Source organism: Clarias gariepinus, chromosome 3 (assembly GCF_024256425.1).
Source record: "Clarias gariepinus isolate MV-2021 ecotype Netherlands chromosome 3, CGAR_prim_01v2, whole genome shotgun sequence".
Lineage (NCBI taxonomy): Eukaryota > Metazoa > Chordata > Actinopteri > Siluriformes > Clariidae > Clarias > Clarias gariepinus.
The window spans coordinates 23671702-23697077 of NC_071102.1; the positions used below are offsets into that span (position 1 = coordinate 23671702).

The window sequence follows — 25376 nt, forward strand, 5'->3', positions numbered from 1 at the left end:
TTTTTTCATAAGGTGCTGAAGGGTTCCTAACCCAGTTCCAATAATCTCCTTAGTTGTTTCTAATTTGACCCTTCTGAAATTGCAACTTTTATTTTATTTTTGGCACTGTAGTTGCTATGGAAAACATGATTACAGTGCATAATCCAGTGGCCAGTTCATGTATAAACATTATTCCTCATTGCATTCAGGCCACCAGCTGACTTCATTTTATTTCCACATAATGTTGCTGAGCCTAGACCTGACGTACTGAAGCAACGCCAGATCATAACACTGCCTCCATGATGGGTATGCTTCCCTTCTTAAACTGAAACACCCATCACTCTGCAATAGGGTCAACTCTAGACTTAACAGACCACATTCCTTTTTTTTCTTCTTCACATGCATACAAATGTAGACTTACAATGCACCAAATAAGAAATTGTTAAAATTCCTGAACATTTTTGAACTTTTATTTTGCAAAAAGTATCTGCAGAAATAAAATACAAAAACAAAATAGAGAAAAATAATCATCTCAGTTTCCACAAATACATTCAAAATTTGAAAATAATATAAATTTATAACAATCCAGGTAAAACTGTTTAATAAAATCAAAGTGGCCTTCTCTTTAATAAAACTTTAAAGACAACAGCCCATATGGCCAATAAAAGACCATTAAACTGCATTTTGCAAACTATCACACTTAAATCATTAAACTTTTAATCACCCGGTCGTAAAACAGCTGTTCAGGAAAATGTATTCAACAAAAATACAAGTTGTTTTGTATTGACTTGAAAGTTGTAAATAAAAGATTAATGCTTATTGTTCTGGCCCTTCATCTTTGATTGCACCGGCATCTGCAAAGTACTTTGGCAGTTTCTTCTTTAGTTCTTCTTCTATAAAAAGGACAAAAAAACAAAACTAATTAGCCACCATTTAAAAATAACCATGTGTAGGCTTCCAGTAATCAGGAATGCATTCTAAATTTTAAATGTTTATTAAACGATGCCACAATTTCAGCCAATGGATTCCACACATTTCCATTAATACTTTCTAATCGCTCAAACAAAAAATAACCTGTGCATTAATGATAGAAAAATATTATATTGTAACCAATAACCTGTCTCAACTAGAAGGAAACATTATCCGCACTCCGGTTATATCAAAATGTCTGTTGGCTGCACTGTTTTTGGGTTCTTTACTGATTTTTGGTTAAGGCTACTGTCTCCCCAGCCACTTTGGGTTTGCACAAAAGATCAGTGTGCAGTGATTTTTTTTTTGTGGTCTGAGGGTGTACCTGGTGCCGAAATAGCTGAAGGAGGAGCATAAACAGATGCAAAGAAAATTTGGACCGAAGGTGAAAGTTATTTTTTAAAAGAATCATGACTGGTGATGAGACAAGGATTTATCACTACAAGCCTGAGAGTAAACGGGAGAGTATGAAACATCCTCAATCGCCGACCAAGTCTGAAAATCAACCATCAACTGGAAAATGAATGCCTACATTTTTCTGGGATTCCCAAGGGCCAGTACTAGAACATTATCAGGAAAAAGTTAAACAATAAAAAAAAATTGTTACAGTGAGATGCTTATTGAAGAGCTGAAGCCTAAACTTTGGCTTAAATGCAGAGGACTGTAATCCAAGGGAGTCGTGATCTTGCCTCTGCACACTTCTGCCCACATGGTTGACGAGGATGAAGATTCACTTCGGGGGGTTGGGGACTTTTCCCAGATTTTTTTCTCCCTAATTTTGTTGTATTCAATTCCACCCGTCACCAAGGGCTCCCACACCAAGGCCACAACCCCCAGTTAGGGAGGGCTCAAGATGTTCAGCACAACAGCATGACCTCAAGTGTGATACCGCTTTTATGCAACAGTTCCATAAATACTATTTATCAACAGATTATGAATTGTTTGTTTATTTAACAAGATATTTTGCTCCGCCAACACACATCCTTGAACACATCCGGTTTTGCAGGAGGCTGCTCTCCCCTCTTTCCAGTACTGCAGACCATACTAACCTACTTTCACTGATGCAGGCAACCAACAATTAGCGTAGTTAACAAATGTTAAAACACTTGTGATACAGAGTGATACATATAGTAAAACCAGTGCTGTTATGCTCTATTATCATCACTTGTGGAATGACTGTCAGCTAATCAGATTACTCGGTCACATCTAAATGCTGTATAATATATTCTATTATACTTCAGCATACTATCTAATAACACTCAAGACAAATAAGTGAAGTAGTAGGTATATGGTTTATTATTTAATAAGCAGTTTAGATCAATTTAATGACTTACTTGTAGCCAGCTAAACAGTGGGTAAACGCCATGTTCGAACGTTGGTGTGGAAGTGGCATTTCCATTGTCTGCTGCTTGGTTAGAGTGAAGGGTCTGATTGTAAGAATACCAAGCATAGTAGGCTTGACAAGTTGCTGGGTCCTGGATTGACTGAATTTGCTGGTAAACCTGTTGAGCCTGATCAACTGTGTGCAGTGTTTGAGCAGAGTTTGTATTCGCTGAGTTTGTACCATTTGTAGAAATACATGAGGCAGCTGATTGATAATTAATGGCCTTTTGTTCTACTGGCCCTAAATACTCAGGTGCCATTGTGTTAGACACTGAAGGGTAACCAGAATGCATATACATGGGATACAGAGGAGATACTACATACTCAGGTGTCATTTGACTGGTGGCAGAGGTTGGTGTGCCATATCCGGAGACCACTGAAAGGTGCAAATTTGTAAGATTGGGGTCTGGATTTTTACTAGGAATCTGCCAGTTATAGTGAGGATTGAGTGCTTGATTGTAATTGTGCACTGAATATGGAATGCATTGCTTCTTCATAGCAACCATCTCGGTAGAACTATCAGGCATTGGGTTTGTATTAGTCATGCTGTTTTTTTCAGGGCTAAACTGTCTATTTTCATAATTCCATGCATTTTCACTTAAGCTCTTTTTCGCCAAAGGTCTTTTTTCAGACAGCCGAGCAATTTCCAGGCCTTTTGTGGGACCAATAGCATTAATAGTACTAGCGTCAGGACAGGAGTCCTTTTGCTGTGGTGCAATAATGGATAATGAAGATTCTTTCCCGTCACTGTTTTTAAGCACAGTTTTGTCCACGGAACCTGTTCCATTATAAGTCATAGAACTTGGGTCAAAACTTTGAGGAGAACTTCTAGATGTCTCTGTCACTATGACTGGTGTAAAATTTGCGTTGATTGTGGTTGAATTAGAAGATTCTGTCTGGACCTGTGCAACACTATCTGTATCATTGCCCGAGATCTTGCTTCGCTTAGCAGGGCAATCTGATGGTTCCGGGTTATTCCCTACAGGAGGAGATTGGTTCATATGGTTGAATGGGACATTAGAGGCTTGTTTCTGCCCTGGAAAGGACTGACGAGGTAAATCTTGTTCAACGGCCCTTCGCTTAAAAGCTCTCCCTGATTCCTGTGCAACTAGAAAAGATGAGAAAAGCAAAGTGATGTTTATATACACACACACATTATATATATATATATATATGCCAATTTAAAATTTCACACAACTTACTCAATTCAGGAAGCTGTGATGAATATGGGGTTGTCACGTCTGTTTCCATCCTCTCCTGTTTTATCAGTTCTAGTTTACCATAAAAGAACATCATATTTTTTAGATACAAATAAAGCATACTCTGGCCATGCCATATATTCATATAACTCAGGAGTTATAGGCAAGAAAAATAATCAGACTCTGTTCATGATAATGTTAATGGAATGGCAAGTTCACTGATTACAAAATGCTTACTTTCTGTGATCTTGGGAGAAATGCAAGTTTGGAGACCACAGAGGTTCTGTTCTTTTCTGATTTTCTGCAAATGTGTGATGGCTAAGAGAAAAAAATATATGATAAGAAATGGAATACATGAAAATAAGCTTCCATCTGAACATGAAATGCTGTACATGAAAATAAGCTTTCATCTGTACATGAAATGTTAATGCAGTTACCTTTGTCATAAGACATAGCTTTTATTTCATTGTATTCATTACAGTTCAGTTTCATCACCTATAACAGAAAGGTAGGACAAAACAGAAGATTCATATAAAATAATAAACATAAATAATCCTAATATGACTACTAGGTAGTGCACATTTTAAAGCCTAGTGAGGAGTAAGTAGTCTGCAGTTCTGCAATACACGAGTATTGAGTAGTGTTATTTACCTGTAACTGACCGGGCTCATCCTCATTAGTCATCTCCACTTTGTGAGCAAGCCTCATGAGCCTCATAGACCAATCAGGTATACTATCCGAATCAGACCAGTCCTCAAACAATGATGGGTAACGTTTTTTCTGAATTGAAACCGAGAGAAAAAACAAATCTGTGGAATAAGCCATGATACTACAGGTAGTCCCCGACTTATGAACTATTTCTGTTTCAGGAGCATGTCCGTAAGTCTGATTTGTACTTAAGTCTGACAAAGTGAGTCTCTTTCCATGAGAGACTATGTACATGTACAATGTAAAGCATACCAATCTATTTGATAAAATCTGTCCCTTTTACATACACTGTCGTCATGTGGTCAAAAATCGTTATCACGCTTAAGGAAATGACTTTCACAGTGTAATGTAAAGGTGTTGTCTCTGCGCTTTTAAATTGAGAGGGGAATCCTGGACGCCCTTTTTTTCTCAGAGCTGTTTTCCCCCGTTTTGGACTGTTTTGTTGAGGATTTCCCCAAATAAGAATTATTCACCATCAAGACAGCTTTAAAGGACAGCCATTTTCCATCATTGTGCTCTTTGACTAATTTACTGAAACTGGTGAGGCTGACTCATTTCTCCCGCACACAATAATAACAATAATAACAATAATAATTTTTATCCAATTTCATCAAGTATAAAAAGCATCCAGGAAGGTCACCACTACCCTGGGATACCCAAATGCTTTGGTTTAACTCTATTTCACTTTTAGGTTTTTAAGTGTAATACAGGACATTTGTATTCGTATTATTATATACTGCTAAAATATACAGTTAAACGTACAAGTTAAAAGTAAAGTTTTATGTTTTTCTTTTTATTCTTTAAACTTCCCCAGATTTAAACTGTTGGCAAACTGGGCTCCGTTATTACGTTAAACTGTATGAATGTTCCTCTTATCTAAAGAATGCTGTGCAGTCTCGGTGATATCAGTCTGGCTTCACAGTCAAGGTCATGCAGCTGCAAAGCTGCTATTTTGTTTAGTATTTTAGTTATATGATTTTCCTGCTATGGTCACTGTGATAGAAATTTTATATATTATATATTCTTTTATGTACCTTTATGTAAGTTTGTACTCTTATGAGTTTAGATAATAAATTTCAAATCATACAGTACATGTAGATGATTTAGTTTCTTCAATGAGACATGCAATGCTCTGCGCCCAACCCAAGCAGTTACCCACAAGTCAGCAGATACTTGTTAAATACTGTATGTAATAAGATAAACTATATCCAAGCTGACAATTAACAACATAGGGGGTAGTAATCGAGTTGCAAGAAAGAACAGATTAAGGAAGTACATGCAGTTATAAAAAGAGCAGACTAAGAGGAAGCAGGGCTGCTGCTCTTTTTTTTCTTTTCTTCTCCTATCAGAGTAGACTGCTGATGCCTCTGCACATTTGCAAACTTTAATAAACTTTATTCCTTTTTTTTAAATAAATTTGTTCACCTTTTTCTGTTTTTCACAACGGTCACCTGGTTTTATGACTGAATTTCTAAATGCATAAGGCAAACAAAGGTCAAACTGGCTACAATTCTTCATCTTACTTCTATAGAGTACAAATAGTTCCTAACATAAAAAAAATTATAAAAATAATATAATATGCATATATTTTTACCTTGAACACTCTTGATATGTTTCAGTGCTATAAGAATGCTAAAGGCTCTTCATGTTTCGGTGGGTAAAAGATTAAATGGTTTAGAACCAGGTTTAATTAGCCAACAAAGATACCGTAGGTGGTGACATGACAAAAAGGATCTGCTTCACTGCTACTTGTCAAGATGTATTATGTATAATAAGGGCATTTAATTAGGACAGTTAATAATCAGTATAATAAAAATGTTTTTTTTTTTTTACATACTTAGGTACTCCCCTATTTGGTCCACAAAATGGCATAAATTAATCGGTTTGACGTTCCATAAAACTGGAAGGATAATCAGTTTGCTTTGCTTCATCCAGGTGTATTGACCACAATGTGTGTTTAATTAGCTTAATAATAAACACAAAATTATCATTGTCTCAAACCCATGGGGACGTACCAGGTAACTGTATCTGTGACGATACTTTAACAGGTGGTATCTGAAGAGGTCATGGTTGAGTTTTCTGGAGCAGGAAACACACAAGTACAGTGAAGCCTTACCCTCACATCTGCATTCAATCATTGCACTCAGACCTGCAGTAAACATGAACATGCATTAAAGAAAGTAAAAAAAAAATAAAAAGGAAATTGTACATATTTAGAAACAGAATTTGTATAAAACCAAATACTCACCAACCACAGCATCTGCCTCTGTTCTATTTTTATTGCTATACCTCAAGTCACTGTGTTTGAAGATATTCCCTAAATAGAAGACCAAGGCACAATTTATTTATTAAAATGAACCACATGCAGGTAATATGTAATGATGTACAAAGACAGACAATCTTTCTTTTTTTTTTTTTTAATCTGCACTGTCCCACCTGTAGGGTCTTTAGAACTATTTGCTTCCAAAGTCAGAGGGATATCATCTCCACAAGAACCTATCAAAATAAAGGATGAATTACTCTAATAACAAAATACTCTTTATTCTCCCTAAGATAATCTGAATTACCCATTTCTGAAGTGTATGTAAAACTAAATGCATCTGTAAATTTATGAAATATGTGACAGAATAATGTGTATTTTAACCTATAATTCCTACAAACCACAGGAAATTAGAACAAGAAACTGTACAACAGATCTCCTTAATCTTAATTCTTAATCACATCTGAAAGGTGATATTACTGCATATAAATCCAAATCCATTTTCCATTAAGACCATGTTATTTCACTCTAAATTAATATGCTCATCCTTTATTCTTTTTATACGTACATGGAAAAGCACCAAAACTCTTGTCTGTGATAATGACTTGTCTGACAATTAATGACATAAATGCTACAAATGCAGTAGATAAAGATTAAATTGGTGAGTGAAACTTTAAAAAGTGGTTTCATAGAAAAACGTGTTCAAGCATAAAAATCTAAGCATATATCATTACCCTCATCATGACCAGTTTTCTCCTGTTTTATTGTGGCTGTACAAGGAAACATGGGAGCTGGCCGACTTTCCTGTACATCTACTGCAGCTGTCTGTGGAGTTTCTAAGGCAGTTGAATTTGAGCAATCTGAAATATAAAATAATACAAGCTATGATACACAATGATACAAGGTACGATGAAACTAAGGTTTTCAATGTTTTAGCTAATTTAACTATTATTAGCAGGTGTAAGAGCAATATTCTGCCTGACTTTGAGAGATCACAAAACTCAACTAGCCAACCGGACTGCACAATGTCAAGGAGGCACTCCTTGAGCTAGGGTCTGGTAAATTCCAAACAGCCCTGGACCATCTGGACCAAATTATCCAATTAACACAATAAAATATTGTGAAATTCTAAAATTTATAGAAATTTACAGACATCGCTTATCTTGTTTCAACATTCTAAGTTCAAGAAATTTGTCTCTTAATTCTGAACTATACAACAGGAAAGAAGCCCTTGGCTTTGTGGATACGTGAACAAATCAGAAAAGTAGCGTTTTGTGTAAAATGTCTTAAGTCCGGTATATCGTATGTCTGTGCGTGTGGGGGTGCCTCATCGGTTTCAATCGGCCCCGTCGATTTCAATGAATCTGTCCGGGAGCACGAAGATGGCTGTCATGTGAAGCTGTCCTGATGGTAAATAATTCTAATTTTGGAAAATCCTCAACAAAACAGTGTTCGCAGTCTCCAATACAGTGGAGAACAGCTGACAAAATGGCATCCAGGATTCCCCTCATGATTTAAAGATGCAGAGACAACACTTACATTTCACATACCAGTAAGCCCTTTGCTAGTGTTTTGCAAGACAAGCAAATTTTTTTAAATACATTTTAACTTGATAAACGAGTGAGGTTTTGCACTTCTATCGGAGTCTGTCTCTCTCTCTCTGCAGGATTTTGTGTGTGTATGTGTGAGAGAGAATGTCGTCCTACACAGTAACCCCCACATGATGGCAGTGTGGGAAAAGGGGACATTGATTTAGTCAAGTGAATTGATATGCTTTACATTGTATATTCAAGTCAAAGGCGGATAAGACTCAATTTGTTGGATTTAAGAACAAATCTGACTTATGAATGTGCTCACGAAATGGAACGCCTTTGTAAGTAGGGGACAACCTATATAACAATATATACATTGAAAAATAATGTAGTTGGACTTGTATCTTCGAGAAAACAGTGCATTGCAAATGCTTATTGTTTATACCTATTGTAATGAATGCCTGATTCATCGGTTTTATCATTTTCCCCATATAAGTTTAATACTACTTTTCTTTTTTCAAAATGATCTTAGGTGGTCACCTAGTGTTCTACAACCTCTTGACTACACTGCTGGACAATTAGGTGAACGAGTTGGTTTACAATTGGGCTAGGCAAATCACTTTATAATTAAAAATTAACGCAATAAACTAAAGACTTTTTATATGTATATTATGGACAGATATTGATGGCATTAGGGAACTACACACCTTTAACATGTTTTTCTTTTGCTCTTTCTGTGATTTGCTTGGGAGTGTGGATTGACAATTTTGTCATACTGTCGTCAGACTCAGCAGTCAGATCGATTTGTACCACAACCTGATGCTGGGGCTTTGCTGTTTGGGCATCACTCTCTGGCAAGGTTTGTGGAGGGTTTTGACTCTCAGTTTGCGGATGATTGTCTGTGCTGGTGCACGTTGTAGTTTTGCTACCAAGGTTTCCCAGGGCATGATTAAATTCTGAAAAACAGCCAAGATGTACCAATTTTATCTGTTTAAGTATTGATAAACAACAACCAAACTACATGAAGCAATGTCATGGCTTCACCTTTGAGTGGTACATGAACACTGTGATGTTCCTGGTTTTGTGTTGTTTTGTCACAGCTTTGTTGTGACTGATTTTCTCTTTCTTTTGCAGCTTCCACAGACCTTGCTGCTAACCTCACTGTAGAGATTTCTGGATCAAAAATAAAGATAAGAACATAGGCATGAGCTTGTGAGCATAACTTATTAAAACATAAGTAAATGTAAAATGTATCCTTTACATTAATTGGTTTTTAAAGAGTGACAAAAGTTGTTTATACAGCTACCATGATTTTCCTGATTCTGGACTCCAAGGTGTGATGGCAGGGAGCTCTTGTCCAGACGTGGTCCATACATCCTCTGTAGTATTACGATTGCTAAAAATCGCAAATATAGAACCAGTTGACAAGCATGTATGACCTCATGATACAGTACATATACAGTAGTACAAACAAAAACCTGCACACACTAACCATCATTGAAGTCTGCCGAACACAGAGACTCGTACTGCGTTTTGGTCAACTTGATGACCTGTATAATGGAAAAAAATAAAATAATTGTGCTGAGGTGTAAAATATTCTACTTATTAATTACCTGGATAACTCACAAAAGTTAATATAGTGGTCTAGAGCAAAGAAACTTAATGGTTGTACAGTTAAAGGTACTACAGGTTTCAGAAAAAAACAGAACAGTACATATACTCACTGAGCACTTTATTTGGAACACAAAACTAAGATTGGGTAAGGCCCCTCTTTTCGCATAAACCAACATAACTTTTTGTGTCTTGGATTCCAAAACATTCCATTGAGAGTCTGGTTCTTGTCAACATGACTGCTTCGTAAAATCCCTGCACATTTTTCAGGTGTACTTTCATGTTACGAATAATCTACCATATCCCAAAGGTGTTTGATTCAGTTCGGTTGACTGGAAAGGCTACTAAAGAATACTTTGTAGTGGATAGGCGCTATACAAATAAAGGTTCACTGCTTGAATATTAAAATCATTATCGTATTTATAAAACCAATTTGAGGTTAATTTTGCTTTGTGACACGGTGCATTATCATGCTCGAAGTAGCCTTTAAAAGACTGCAAATTAGGGCCATAAAGGCTGTGGCATTCAAGCAGTGATGATTAGTATTACTTCAGTACTGGATGTGCAAAGAAAACTCCCCACATCATTACACCAGCTTCTCCAGTCTGGACTGTTGACATAAAGTTAATAGATTCATGCTGTTGGGACCTAATTCTGACCCTAACATCGAAGTGCCTCGGCAGAAATGGAGATTCCTCAGAACAGACCTGTCACGGTTTGCGCCAGTAATGGGCGTGCCCCTCTGTTGCCGCTCCTCGCTCACTCGTAGGCTCACTAGATAGGCAGCATCCCCTTGCGCATGTGTGCAAATGCCACAGGAAGCGAGCATCGCTAGATAAGAATCATCTTTTATGAATCTTTTGCTCACGCCGCACTATGAAAACAAGGCCGGGTCAATAGCTTGGGGTCCTTAGATTTACTGAGCAGAGTTGCATGGGTGACGCTAAAAACGCAGGAGAGTTGTATACGAGCAGGGTGAGGTAACGCCCCCCAGGGACTTCAAAGGCCATATAAGTGAGTTTAGCCATTTGAACTCCACGTTGAGGACAGCGGCAAAAAACTGCACTGCGGCACTATTGCAAAGAGCCAGCCTTTGGGATCCTGCCGCTGAAGAGGGAAAAATGCCACTGTGCTCTATGTAAGGGCTCCTGTTCCCAACCGGGAAAGCCGTCCAGCCACCAAATGTCAAAAGGAACTCCTGTCTGAGGCCACACACAAAGGAGAGCTGGGAGAGGCGAGTTGGCTAAGACAGCGGGAGGAGTTGTGCCTGTGCCAAAGTTGTGTGCGGCTCCCTCAATGGAAGCAGCTGAAAGTCCAGCAACAAGAATTGTTCAACGCTGACCTCTTAGCACCACGGTATTCAATGTATGTTTTTTTCCTTCATTGCACCATAAAAAAATTCATCTGATAGATGCGGGATATAGCAGAAAACATGATATGCATCCATGAAGCAAAGAACATGATGTGCACCCCCAGTTTTTTACTGCACCTGCAAATTCCTTTCCCTGAAATGTTCTAGTCCGCTGGTTATTACCGAATAAGAAATAATTTTTAAATTGGCATTGGAAACAACTACTGCTTTTGTGTAAAGGAAGCTGTGAGAAGGGGAAAGCATTTGTGTGTGTGTGTGTGTGTGTGTGTGTGTGTGAGAGACAGACGTCTCTTTGCAAAAATCTTTTTGTTATAAGTTTCATTTTCCTTTCCTAAATTTCCACCACAACCATTCTGAAGAAAACCCTAGGTGACTGTTCTGTGTGAAAATCCCAGGAGAGCAGCAGTCATAAAATATTTAAAGCACCATGTACTGTATGGCACCAACAGAGTCAAAATTGCTGAATCAATTAGTGGTGCTTGCGCAAGCAAAGCATCACTTGTAATATCTTGCAGCTTATTATAATAATTATGTATTTATTTTTTACTCTTATTTCATACAAATTTTGGCACATAACTAGTCCCATACCGTTTGTTGTAGACCCATGAAAGAGGTGTCGAATCATGCGGCTTATTCAGGAATGGGGTGCTATGATTTTTCAAAGGGGCCAGGAAAAATCAATAGACTTAGAGACACATAGATGTAATATTAAGACAAACTTTGACGGCGCAAAGCAAAATGTTTTTAGAAATATAAAATTTACCACATTTGAAGAGGCTTATAAGCTGTGTCAGAACTTACCATGCAAATGGGTATAAGTTGTACCCCTGGAGCACAAGAGGTGCCCAAATTTGCCACATTTACATACAGTATTACGGTGAAGGTAGACTGTGATAGTAGACTGGAAGTGCTCACAGTTGCATTCCCTGTTATGATAACTTCTATAAGAATTTTGAAAATTAACTCTTGGATCCTACTGTTATAGAGACATGGAGGTGGGCCCATCTGACTGGCAAGCAATCAGTCTCCCAGGATCATTGTGAAGCTATCAAGCCTGGCCCTAGCAACCACGTTAGAGCACCTTAGCAACTGATCCCGTGGACTGTCTTTATAAAAAAAATATACTCAGCAAAAAAAAAAAAAAAAAAGTCCCTTTTTCAGGACTGTGTATTTCAACAATAATGTTGTAAAAATCCAAATAAATTTTCAGATCTTCATTGTAAAGGATTTAAACAATGTTTTCCATGCATGTTCAATAAGCCATAATCAATTAATTAACATGCACCTGTGGGATGGTCGTTAAGACCTTAACAGCTTACAGAAAGTAGGCATTTAAGGTCACAGTTCTAAAAACGCAGGACACTAAAGAGACTTGTCTACCAACTGTGAACACCCAAAGAAAGATGCCCAGGGTCCCTGCTCATTTGCGTGAACGTGCATTAGGCATGCTGCAGGAAGGCATGAGGACTGCTGATGTGGCTAGGGCAATAAATTGCCATGTCTGCACTGTGAGACGCCTAAGACAGCGCTACAGGGAGACAGGAAGGACAGCTGATCATCCTCGCAGTGGAAGACCACGTGTAACAACACCTGCACAGGATCGGTACATCCGAATATCACACCTGCGTGACAGGTACAGGATGGCCACAACAACTGCCCGAGTCACACCAGGAACACACAATCCTTCCATCAGTGCTCAGACTATCCGCAATAGGCAGTCCATGAGGAGGAGATGCACTGCAGTACTTCAAGCAGCTGGTGGCCACACAGATACTGACTGGTACTTTTGATTTTGAGCCTCCCTTCATTCAGGGACACATTGTGAAACATTTTTAGTTTATGTCTTATGGTGTTGACTCTTTAATGTTCATACAAATTAGGGATGCACCGAAATTTCGGCCGCCGAAAATTTTCGGCCGAAATAGCATTATCGGTTTCGGCCGAAACGTAAGAAAGCGCCGAAAATAAAAGCCGAAATTGTCGCCACGCCTCTCCCATCCTCCCGTCTCGTTCGCGCTGTCATTACGCATCAAACACGGAGTATGTCGGCGGTTTGGAAGCACTTGGAAGCAAGTTTTGTTATTGTTAAACAGCCTTATTACTGTTATTTATTATCAATAAAAGTTTGATTGCTTAATTAATTTGTAGTTTTTTTAATACAAACAAAAAGAAAATATTTTAAACATGTTTTTTAATGAAGCCATTTTCGGTTTCGGTATCGGTTTTCGGCCAAGTGCATCCAAAAATTTCGGTTTCGTTTTCGGCCCAGAATTTTCATTTCGGTGCATCCCTAATACAAATATTTACACATTACTTACATTTTACTTACATTACTAACATTTACACGTTTCTTTTTTTGCCAAGTATATATATACGACAAGCACCAATCACATTTTCTTCAAAAAAATTTACCTTGGTTATTATTATTATTTTCATTATGATAGTTGATGATCCAGATAAACTATCCTTATGATTTATTTAAAGAAACAGTTTGATAAAGTCTGTATTACTACAGATAGCTTACCTTGGCATCTAATCCCTTCTCTGTCAATGCCAGTTTCTCAGCAAAATCACGGATGGTCACGTGAGGAGTCATCTGCCACCGCTGAAATATCTCATGATACTGAGTTCTCTAAAATCACCGCATATGCAAACATTGATTGCAATACTAACATTTCCTCTGAGTATATTCTAAATAGTTACAATAGGCCATATTCAAAGGGGAGTTATGTTAACACAGTGAGCATTTCATACTCAAATACACTCTCCCCCAGGGACTACTTTTTTTGAAAACCGAATTTATGAACTGGTCCAAATAATAAAAGCCTTTGCCACAAATTATTTTTATTTTTAAATATTGATGTAGTCTATGACTTTGAATACAGCCTAGTGTGTACATGCACATTTTTGCACTCACGATGGTCAAGTGAATGTGTCGTTCACTGGTCATATGATGACAAAAATTCTCTCTGCTAACTTTCTCAGCACAGTTAAGACACAGGAAAAATGTTGGCTGTAAAATTGCTTGGCACTCCAATATATTAGCCAGACCTGCAAATGCAAATAAACTACATTTTACACAAACAATTTTTCCCCTCACTGACATAATGGCAGATTAATGAAATGTTTTATGCAGACATACCTATAATAGGATCCTTGTTAAAGAGGCCCTTCACACCGAGAAATATGGAGGCATTACTCTGTCCCACCACTGTGATAAAGAAAAGTCAGTATATGACATTCACTGAAGAGCAAAATAAGGGTGAACACTTTTTATCCATCCAATTGTTTAAAAGGTCTAAACAGCCATATTAAAATTAATGATCTGAAAAATGATATACCTGTGGGTAGGTTTGGAAAACAGTATGTTTTTGATGGTGCATTATCAAGTGGAAGACTGTTTTCCTCCTTCAGGATGGACTGGCAACATGCTGCAAATATACAGTCGATGTTAGCAAGCAACTAAATAAATAACCATATACACTGAAAAAAATGGGATGAATTGGAAAGAAATGTAACTGTTATTAAGGAAACGAAACATTGCCACGACCATCAACTTAACATTAGAATCTTATTATCAGGACTTCTGTTCAATTCATTAATCTATTCATAACTAAAGATTGTGAAAATGTCTAAAGACATCAAGTTTCCCTGTTTGTATACAATCAAACTTACTGAAGTGTCCACACAGTGGAGAGCAAGGGAATGCTGATGGACTATGTTGCAATCCACCCGCTCCTCCAGAATCGGCACCTGGGCCTGTCTCATGATGAGCAGCTAGAACAATGATGAATTATGGATTAGGAGTCAATTCTGGCATTTTCCTGACTTGAAATATTTATTGTCTGTCTATCCGACAAAACATAATTTAAGTGGTAAATTCTTGGCAGGGTTAAATTAGCACAATGTAAGCAACATGCTCATATATTGCTCCATTTAAAAATTGTAAAAAGAGAATGAAGGCCATATATTTGTTCTTTTTATTTAGTTTCTTCTAATTCACTTAACAATACACATGTTATTATTTTATGTTGCTCAACAGCTGTGGCCAAAAGTTTTAAGAATGACACAAATATTCATTTTCACCAAGTCTGCTGCTTCAGTGTTTTTAGATCTTTTTGTCAGATGTTACAATGGAATACTGAGGTATAATTACAAGATGATAGTGCTTTTGTGCTCTTCATACATTTAAAAAAAGAAAGCAAAGAAAAAAGCTTGTCAGGAGAAGAAAATGTGAGCACTACCATCAGCCCAGTGCTTAGTAAAGCTTCCTGAGACCATTCATGTGTGGGGTTACTTCTCATCCAAGTATCTCGGCTCATCCACAATTTTAAAAAAGAACACAACCATGAATAAAGACTTGTACAAAAACATTTCGAGAGCAACTCCTCCTAACCATCCAAGAACAGCATGATGGAGCACCTTGCCATATGGATAAAGTGACTCTTGGATCAAAAATGTAAAACTTTTGGGAGCATAGCCAGAAAACTCTCCTAACCTTTATCCCATTGAGAACTTAGTCAATCCTTAAGAGTCGAGAGGAGGACAAACAAAAACCCACAAATTCCAACAAACTCCAAGCAACATTATGCAAGAATGGGCTACCCAAAAGTTGACTGACAAAAAGCCAAAATAAATTGCAAAGGGGCCCACACTGCAAATATACTGTAGACTATTGACATACACATAATGTAATAGTCAATAAAAGCGTTTGACACTTGTGAAATGCTTGTAAATATACCTCAGTATCCTATAGAAACATCTGACCAAACATTGACGCAACAGATTTAGTGAAAATTAATATTTGTGGTAATTCAAAAAACCTTTGGCCAAGGCTGTAGTCTAGGCAATTATCATTATTTTTATTTGGGATATATATATATATATATATAGAGAGAGAGAGAGAGAGAGAGAGAGATGCCTGGGTCCTACCATCTGAAGGTTCTTTCCATTTCAGGTTATTACTCAGTTTGAGAAAAGTTAGATGGGTAGATGAATACAGAGGAGTAACACTGGGTACGCTCTTGCAGTCTGATGCAGGTGGAGGTGATATGGGTTCATACACAGGAGCTGCAGGACAAAAATATAGAGGAATAATGTGTCACACAGAATAAAGTAATATAGGTTTATAAAGTGTACAGGGTACAAAGCACTGAGCAGGACTGTAGAAAAGTGGGGTAAATCAAACAAATGAGATCAGGAACAAATAAAGTGCAGAATTCATCCATAAGAGGGGTGTGGCATTAGAGTGTTTTCCCCTACTTACTGTAAATAGGTTAAGTTTAATGCATTTACTTAATTGTACTCTATTTTCGCTTTTCTCTTATCTATGTCCACAATGTCTTGCAAATGAGACTACCTGGAATGACATGATTCCCCAGCAGCACGGATTCATCCTGCTGCAAAGAGTTGGCAGTTGTAGCAGAACTTTTCAAATGATCCACAGAATTGTTGCATGTACCTAAAAACAACATGTATATAGAATTAGAATATAAAATATAATACTTCCTGAACCACATCAGATAGACAGTAAACAGTTGCAGTACATAAGTACTGTACAGTGTGCGATATCTACCTTATATTTAACTAAATAAAAGCACAATAGCTGGAACTATGGTCAAAAATTTTGCCATGTGGTTGAAACAGCAAGCGATGATTGGCTGATCAAGTTGATATAAGTTCAAATAAATAAATACAGTAGCAAACCCACAAAATTTTTCAAGCATGCCAATTGGCACAAATTATTCTGTGAAATGAGAGATGATAATCAGCTGATTTATACTCATTGTGGCATTAATAATTGGTTTATTTAGAGAACTCATAAGAGGCACTAGTGTAAGGAGGTGTTGGGTTTTTTCATATTGTTAAATTACAAATTCCCAAATACAAATTTTATTCTGTGTTGTGGGGTTTTAGGTAGTGTGCTTATTATGGAGTTAATTATGTGCCAAAATTTAACAAACAAACACAATCTGCTTTGCAAAGAAAAAAATCGACTTTCTCACAAATGCGCCAACCTATTTTCTCACAAATGCGCCAACCTATTTTCTTACAAATGCAATGGAGCAACTTCCTCTTCCAAAACAGCAAATGGCGCTATCGGTCAATTTACTCTATTCTCCCGAGACCTCAAACAACGTGTTTATATGGTTTACCCTTATGTGCCAGAGGAATATGAGCGGGGAACAGTCTATTATGTATCCAGACAGCCAGACATATTAATATTCCACTATCTTTAGGATAGAGCCCTGTAGGGGAATACAGTTATATCAAACCACAGTTGCATTTTAATGAACTATTGAAGGCTGAAAGAACTGCCATTGGCTTTTTATATCCATAACGGACGTATGCGGACATTTAAATAATCTTTAACAAAGTTATAAGGGGGAAAAAAGCTTTCAATAAACAGTAAACATACTGAATTACAGACAGAATTCTATTACAAACCTGCTTGTAAAAAGTTTCTAATACAATGATTCTTGCATCTTACTGTATTTACACCTCGCGCTGCAACAGCTGTCTACAATGTAGTATTGTACTACAGACACAGATTATTTAAATGTAGATATGATCACTAATTATAAAAGATTTTGATGCATCATGTCGCATACGTCCATTATGGATATAAAAAGCCAATGGCAGTTCTTTAATGCACATTAATTAATGTGTATAATTTTTAAAGAAAACCCAAATGTGCATTAATTTTATTAAAGCTTAAATTTTCAACCACCCTAATTAAATTAGAGGATATTTAGCACAGACATACAGCCACTAACTAAAACAATTAATCATTAATTTTAATAGGCCAGATTTAGTATTCAACCACAAAGACAGAAAACGTTAACTCTTTTAATTTCAATGACACTATTTTTACAGTACTCAGAGAAGAAATTGAATAAAAATAATTGCCTTTTCAGTTCCAAAAATGCCTTCCTGACCATCTCTTAAGATGTAGTGCAGCTCTTGATCAAAATCAATATTGAAAGATGTCCTTTTTAAAGTAAAATACAGGTAGTCTCCGACTTAAGAACGAGTTCTGTTCTGGGAGCATGTTTGTAAGTTGGATTTGTTCTTAAGTCCGACAAACTGAGTCTTGCACGCCTTTGACACGAATATACAATAACACATGAGTTACTTCCGTGATTTGTTTGCATCTATGAATATTCATAGAACCGTTGTCAAGAAATTCGTAACTCAACCAACCTAAATAATTGGAATAATTTAAATAAGTTAACTTAACACTGGTGGAAATTAATACCAGCAAATGCTTACCTTGTTCATGGTCCGAGAAAGTGCTAGGTTCATTGTGTTCTACTCCATCTTCTGGCTTGGTCTGCAGCAATTTTAGCTGACTCAAAGCTGTCAAATCCATTATCATCAAACACTTTAATAAACAAATACACCAAAATTAAGACTGGCCTTATGAATGATATTAAAATATTACAAACCTTCATTGAGGGGAGCAGTACTCAAGGCTATGAAGACATTAGCAGTGACATTCAGTTTCTGGGGGAAAGCAATTCCAAATGTAAATGTCTACCAAAAAAAAAAAAAAAAGAACCTCAAACACTTTATAAAATATTTTCTTACCTTCATTCCTCTTCCAGTGCTTCTCTCCACTGCTGCTAAACGCAAAGATATTTTATGTAGCTTCTTCTCCATGTTTGGGCTGCTTGCATTCCAATCAGGATATTTATGTTTCTGTGCATAAACACATAGTTACATGTTCAGTCATACATCATTCATACCCACTATAATGTTAAAGAACAATAGAATTCGGAGTGCACCTACCACATAGGTTTTCCTGTGGATGACACTAGACATGTGGTCAAAATCACCTCGGACAGAGCAGAGTTCACAGAAGAACAGCTTCTTTTTGCCATGATGCACACACGTGACAAAATTCAATCCTGCAACAAAGTTGTATGTGGGTAGGTACAAAATGCTATTCTATTGTTCTGGTGAAATAAAAGAAGTCAGCATATAAGATTCGTCTTCTTTTTGATTGTTAATATATATTACATGGTACTGACCAATCACAGCATTGCGTTTGGTAAATTTCTTCTGCTGCTGTTTCTTAAGTTTTGGCTCACTGTTTTTTTGATCTTGTGGTTCTGTAGAAAACAGGCACAAATTATTTAAGAACAATATGACAATATTTTGCTTTATAGTTATATCAGTGATGCTAAACCAATTAAATTTTAACATATCTTGGCACAGTTTTCCTCACCAGCGCCACCGCCAATTTGGGGCAGCTCCAGGTTTGGGGCTGATTTCTCAGCATCTGGAACACAACATAGACATAACATTAAAAGAGTCAAACAAAGAAAGCAGAAACAAAAGGTATGCTGGCGAACTATCTTATTAATAGTCTGCATCTGTAATGAAACATGACCTTATGTATACTGTGTAAGCCCTTAAGTTATCAAGCCAAACATGGGCATTTTCTTGGCCTTAGTTCAGCTTTGCTGATACCGTAGGTCCAAATAGCTAAACAAGCTATTCTGGTAACAAAATAAAAGTAAAAAAATGTGAGCCATGCATGATTGTAACACTGTAAATAAATGAAAAGTTACTCTAAGTCTTTTTCTTTACCAGAATGTCCCCACTGACAGGATACAAAGGCTCAATTGTTTGATGAATAAAAATTTATGAAATTATTCTCTATGGCAGAAATATATAAGGAAATATACAGGGACATCAAAGTTCAAATTGTACACATTTAACATTTAGTTACTGATAATTGACAAAAGATATTGCCACAGGTTGTATTAACAGTGTATTAATAATCTGGGACTGTTGTCCAGAAAATAATCTGGAAATGTTGTCTATTGAAATTTTAAACTGCTTATTTTTTTTATAGACTTACTTAGTGTGTGTGTGTGTGTGTGTATATATATATATATATATATATATATATATATATATATATATATATATACTTAGACTTACTTAGTGTATATATATATATATATATATATATATATATATATATATATATATATGGAGAGAGAGAGAGAGAGAGAGAGAGAGAGATAGATAGATAGATAATGTAGATCTGAATCCTAACACAAACATGAAATTCGGACCTCAGCTGGAAGAAAAATTGACCGGACCTTCTTAAATTTTAATTCAGTACCTCTGCTCTATGACCTTCATACCAGATCACAAACCAAATCACTACCACCGCCAAGCGAAGCAAGTTTAAATGCTTAAAAGTTTTATATGCTTACATTTTTTTGTGGGTTTTGTTGCATTTTGTGGAAGACTTAATAAAGACATAGCACCAAGGGCTCCAAGAATGTTAGAAAGGATGGTAGCAAGAAGAAAAGGGAGCAACTAGTATTGAGTTATCTGGGAATTTGCACATCAACTTCTGCTTCAAACTCGAAAAAAGCCATTCGCCAACTACAGGGGACATGAGGATCAACTACATGGGACATGAGGATTCAAGTGATAATCAGTCCTTCGTATAAGTAAAAAGCGGTATTATCATACCATCCCTGAGTGTCCCTGAGATGACCAACATCCAATGCGCTTCCCACAGCATTGTTACTGACTGCAGTCTCTTACACTCAGCTTTTTATACACAGCCCATATACTGTTACATCGTAGTTACATCATAGTAAGGACTGTGAGGTGGCGATTTTCTGTCACAGATAGTGCTTGTATGTTGAGTCTGTACCTTTGCTCCCTTAGTGACTGTGAGGTGATGCATACTGTGATGTCATACTCTGATCGTGTCACAGTTGTTCCTTGTCAAATGACTTCAGCTCCATCATTAGGGCCCGAGCACTATAGGGTGCACAGGACCCTCTGTTTTCCTAAAAATTATTTTATTTTTTCCACCCTTTTGGACTTTTTAGGGGAATTAACATGCTTAAAAACTCATGAAAATTGGCAGACAGGTTTGAATATGCTGCCATTAGGATGCCCGAGAGTCGTGTGGCCCGGGGCCCCCAACTTGGCACACACACACACATCACAAATGTTAACACACACCTCTCTCCCTCATACACACCAACCCTCTCACACATATATATGTACACACACACACACACATACTAATGTACTCAACAGATATTTTGGGCCCAAACTGACATTAGCCTTGTGTGATGTGTGCGGTTCAACCGGGTGGCGATGTCTTTATCGACGAGGGCACAGTGTGCTTGGGCCCATCATCGTTGTTTGCAACTATATTTTCACTTATTATTATTTCTCTTGAAAAAATGGGTTTCGTAATATGTAATTTTAACTTAAGAACTCGCATCCAGAATGGATCAAATTCGTATGCCACTGTACTTGGAAAATTGACTGTGCTGTTTTGACACCTGCACTGAGCGCACAGAGAGAGCAAAAAGTTTGAGGAGTCAAAAATAAAATCTGTGCACAAAGCATGGATTCACACTCAGGTTTTGGCATGAAGTTAATGCCATACTACTCCAACTCCACCAATTAAACTGATCAGTCTGTCAGGTTGGGTCTGCCTTCCTGTTTCATGCCACGTGAGTAATAGCGGAACGCCATAAATGAGGAAGTGACTGCGAATGATCAAGCTGAACTATTTGCTAATCTCTGGCCTTTTGGTGAACTTATAGTGTATAAATAATTGGGATTGTTGAGACATAAATGCAGAATGATCACAGGGAAATACTTGCAAGTGAATTGCCGTCATTCTGAAATGATTTTTTCCCCCATTAATCATACAGCCCTACTCTACACTCTAATGTATCCTCATGTATTTTAATAGGATGGGTTTTAGGGCAGTTTTTGGCATTTTCTGTTCTAACCAAAAATGAGTAAACTAGGACGGTGGGAGCAAAAGGGTTTTAACAGGTTCCCCAAAAATTCCTTATAACTTGTATGTGAGACGGACCATCTTCCTGCTTGCTCTATAGTTCTACTAAAAATGCTAAAATATACTGAATGTGAGTTCTCAGTACCACTGGTGTTCGATGGCTCCTGTTTCTTCAACTTGGCTAAAGTCGCATTTTCAGTATCTGAAACAAAACATCACAAACAATATTAGAATATTCAAACATCAAATTTTTTCACCATGGCTGGGTATATAATTCAATAGTGGTCAATAATAGGTGACATCAAAAAGTTTTGAAATTGGTGCGCCGTTGATCTGGTTGCTTGCCTTTTAAGGCATGCCTGAGATGCCTTAAAACCTGGCAGTAGAATTCATTATTGACAGTCTGGGCCCTGGGAAAGAATTCTTGATGCATAATGTCATAATGTCATTTTCAGTTGTGAAGATGATGATCTTCTGCTGTGAAGACTGTGGCTTCATCTTGGGGTCATACCCGCACACCCAGGTCGACTTAGTACTAGGCTCCACAACTCCCGATGTACACAAGGCGATGTCTTTTGGCACACTGACTTATAAAGTTCGGTGCTCCCTGTGACTGTATGTGCACCCATGTGCTGTCATCTTTTCGCGTGGTACAAATCTAGTCTTAAAACTTTCTCATACCACCACGTACCTACTGACTCCTAACTTAAGTTAAAAATAATAATAATTTCAGCAATGGGTGCCCTGTTATCGTTCATTAATCGATTTTACTCTTACCTTCTGATGGCTCTTGGCTCCTTTTTTGAGGCTGCTTATTTTCTTTTTCTACAATCTAAAAAAAAGAAAGATCATGTCTCACATACCAAAATATCACTATATATATATTAATTTCAAAATCTTACTGGATGATGACAATAAGATGATAACCTTGAGGCATCCCCAGCCCTCTGTGTCCTGCACAACCTGTGCCTTCTTTTGGAGCTCTTTAATATTGTCAGTCAAGCTGATCTCAGCTTTCCAGTGAGCCACAAAATCTGGGTACTTAATTTTCTGTTAAAACAGCACATAAATGGATCAACTTTAAGACAAAATATAGGACAGGCAGACTTATGCACTTTGACATTTAAATTTGTGAAATAACGCACAATGTAGTTGAAGCGGTGGCGAGGGCTAATCAGGTGGCCCGGGTATTTGGAAGTAGAAAGGATTACTTTGCAGCAGGAGCACAGAAAGGAGTTCTGACCATTTTGATTACGGTATTCTGTGATCATACTTAAACCTTAAAGTGAAAACAGAAAGTTAAACAAGAATAATCTTAATCCCAGTCCAACTAAAAGAAGGTGAATGAAGACGGAGCAGCACTGACCGATTACTGGCTCTTTTCGAGTAGAACTTGTGAGGTAAGTCCACAAATCCTTTGAAGTCTGAGCAGGATCATCTGAATCATACAGTTATATTTATCAGCAAATCCAACAAACACAGAATTAACAAGTGATTAAGTTTTTTTTTAAATTAAATACACAGTTTAATATTTACATTTAATTAAACACGAATCATGTACATCCCTACACCTGTGGGTATCAAAAAGTTTAGAGAGAGAGTTTAGTCGCTTTTGCAGTACATTCTCCCTTAGATGCCTTAAAATTTGGCATTAGAACGGGCTATTGACTGGACTTGGTCGAGCTGCTGACCTGTATTGCCTTTTTCGTTCGCGATGATAATGGGCTCTTTCAGTGTGAAGACAGTTGCCTCATCTCGGAGCTTCAGAGCTTTTGGCAGATTTCGATGTGATGTTCTTTCTGCTCCTGGGTCAGAAGACTGGAGACAAACTTGGCAGCAACATGTGGCATGTTCAAATCTCACACAAGGATTGCCTGGACCGTTCTCCGACGGTCATTATGCACAAGTTGCTGAATGGTTTTAACATGGGTTGAGCTCATTCAAATTCTTACTGATCTCTTGTTGTCTTCCAGTGATGTTCTTTCACTCTTGAAATGCATGTGCCACTCAAAACACCTTAAACGAATCATTGCAGCATCGCCATAAACTTGCTGAATCGTATTAAACATCTGTGTGGCAGATCTGCCCAGTTTCTTACCGAATTTTACTTTCGCTCTTTGTTGTAACTTGCTGTCCATAATGAAATAGCAGATGTGGTAACACACGTAGTCAGAATAGCACCAGTTGCATAGCTTTCGATGTACACAGGATGATGTTTTTTGGCACACTGACTTGTAAAGATCAGTTGCCATCTGTTGGCATGCAACAAAACTAGTCTCGAAACTTTTTGATACCATCTCCTATAATTGCCATGTGTAATTATAAATCATTTTGTTAAACCAGAGTTTAGTTAAGCACTTAAACAGACAACATATTCAATGAGAACAGGATCGAAGCATCAGTGAAAAATAAACTAATAATTAACATACAGATTTAATGCTAGTATTATTTTGAAGCTTAATGGGGCCTAACTAATGTAAAGGCTGCATTATACTTTTTTTCTTAATCCATGTGGCCTAAATATCTCTTTTGCACATCCTCAAAAATTTGGAAAATTTTAAGAGCTCGATAGTCTGCATCCTATGCATACAATTGATAAAATTTTACAATTTTTACTTTATGCAGAGGAGACAAACCTTGTTTTGAAGTATCGGGCTCTGTGGACTTCAGAGCTTCTTTTAGGTCAGAACATGGACTGTTCTGTTCTTTACTTTTTCTAACCCTTTTAAATGCTAGAAATAAGAAACAATAGATAACAGTTACTACAATTTCTATAATTCTTTATGTACATATGCAATTTATTTCACATTTTATATGCACTTTCAGGTCCATGGCTCTCATCACTTTTGTCGTCGTCAGAGCAAGCTGCCTTTGGGTTTTGTGCACTGTTCTCAGACATCAGCTTGTGGAGAGAGTCCCTTAGCTTTCCCAAAGCTTCACCACAATAATGAGTACAGAAAAAGGAAACTATTACAACTCTATAACCTTCAGTGTACCATGTTTTTACAGAAGTGTTTTAAACTGCATTTTAGCTCACCAGTCAAAATAGGCTCACTGGAGACTTCATGGTAATCTTTAGCATCCAGTGTTACTGTCTAAAGGAAAATAGGCATTGTCAATTATAGAAAAACAGTAAGACTAATTGCCTATTTCAACTGCCACTAAATCTAATACTTTACAAAAATAAATATGTATAAACCTATGCAAATCTATCTATAGCAATTCCACAGTTAACTTAACTTAAGGTAGTTTTCACACTTTTATCACAGTAAAATGGTAGGCACTTCACCAATTTAATTGCCACAAGTCCAGAGAAAAACAGAATATCAACACCAAAGTAAAATAGAAACGGAGGAAAAAAAAAAACAGACTAGCGGTACCATTGCCTCTCCACATCCTTGCATCTTCTCCACCATATCTGCCTGGTTTAGCAACCAACTGGACATCGCCTTGCTTTCTCCTGGCTCGGGACTATAACCTACAGATTCCTAAAGCAAGCAAGCAAGGGATGATGGTAAAAATATGTGTACTAACGAAGAATGTGTTCAGTGATGCATGGTGGTGT

At 37.2% G+C, this 25376-nt stretch overlaps 1 protein-coding gene across 2 annotated transcripts; it reads right to left on the reverse strand.

The window, feature by feature from the left end:
- Positions 1 to 205: 205 nt before the first annotated feature.
- On the reverse strand, positions 206 to 25294 carry LOC128518481 (uncharacterized). Of its 2 annotated transcripts, none has more exons than XM_053491618.1 (36): positions 25192 to 25294; positions 24849 to 24906; positions 24656 to 24745; positions 24448 to 24543; positions 23178 to 23249; positions 22957 to 23090; positions 22739 to 22861; positions 22589 to 22643; positions 21957 to 22013; positions 19244 to 19297; positions 19047 to 19127; positions 18805 to 18923; positions 18604 to 18714; positions 18462 to 18519; positions 18286 to 18372; positions 16373 to 16474; positions 15946 to 16083; positions 14689 to 14790; positions 14355 to 14444; positions 14156 to 14224; positions 13931 to 14064; positions 13538 to 13645; positions 9523 to 9580; positions 9337 to 9426; positions 9075 to 9203; positions 8738 to 8986; positions 7233 to 7358; positions 6675 to 6734; positions 6487 to 6555; positions 6254 to 6387; positions 4182 to 4310; positions 3968 to 4025; positions 3768 to 3848; positions 3534 to 3602; positions 2283 to 3439; positions 206 to 872 (listed from the first exon to the last, which is right to left on the reverse strand). In XM_053491618.1, the coding sequence occupies exons 1-36, from the start codon at positions 25255 to 25257 to the stop codon at positions 861 to 863; spliced, it is 4425 nt and encodes a 1474-aa protein (XP_053347593.1). In that variant the 5' UTR covers positions 25258 to 25294; the 3' UTR covers positions 206 to 860. The 2 variants fall into 2 exon arrangements, with proteins under 2 accessions (XP_053347593.1, XP_053347592.1); XM_053491617.1 differs by having other exon boundaries at positions 24632 to 24745.
- Positions 25295 to 25376: the final 82 nt, after the last annotated feature.

Bases quoted from the DNA above. Each gene is read 5' to 3' on its own strand.
- LOC128518481 (XM_053491617.1), bottom strand. From the start codon at position 25,257: ATGTCCAGTTGGTTGCTAAACCAGGCAGATATGGTGGAGAAGATGCAA. The intron at 24,907-25,191 runs GTACCGCTAGTC...ATTTTCCTTTAG, and splicing joins AAGGATGTGGAGAGGCAATG to ACAGTAACACTGGATGCTAA. The intron at 14,445-14,688 runs GTAAGTTTGATT...GTATATTTGCAG, and splicing joins TCCACTGTGTGGACACTTCA to CATGTTGCCAGTCCATCCTG.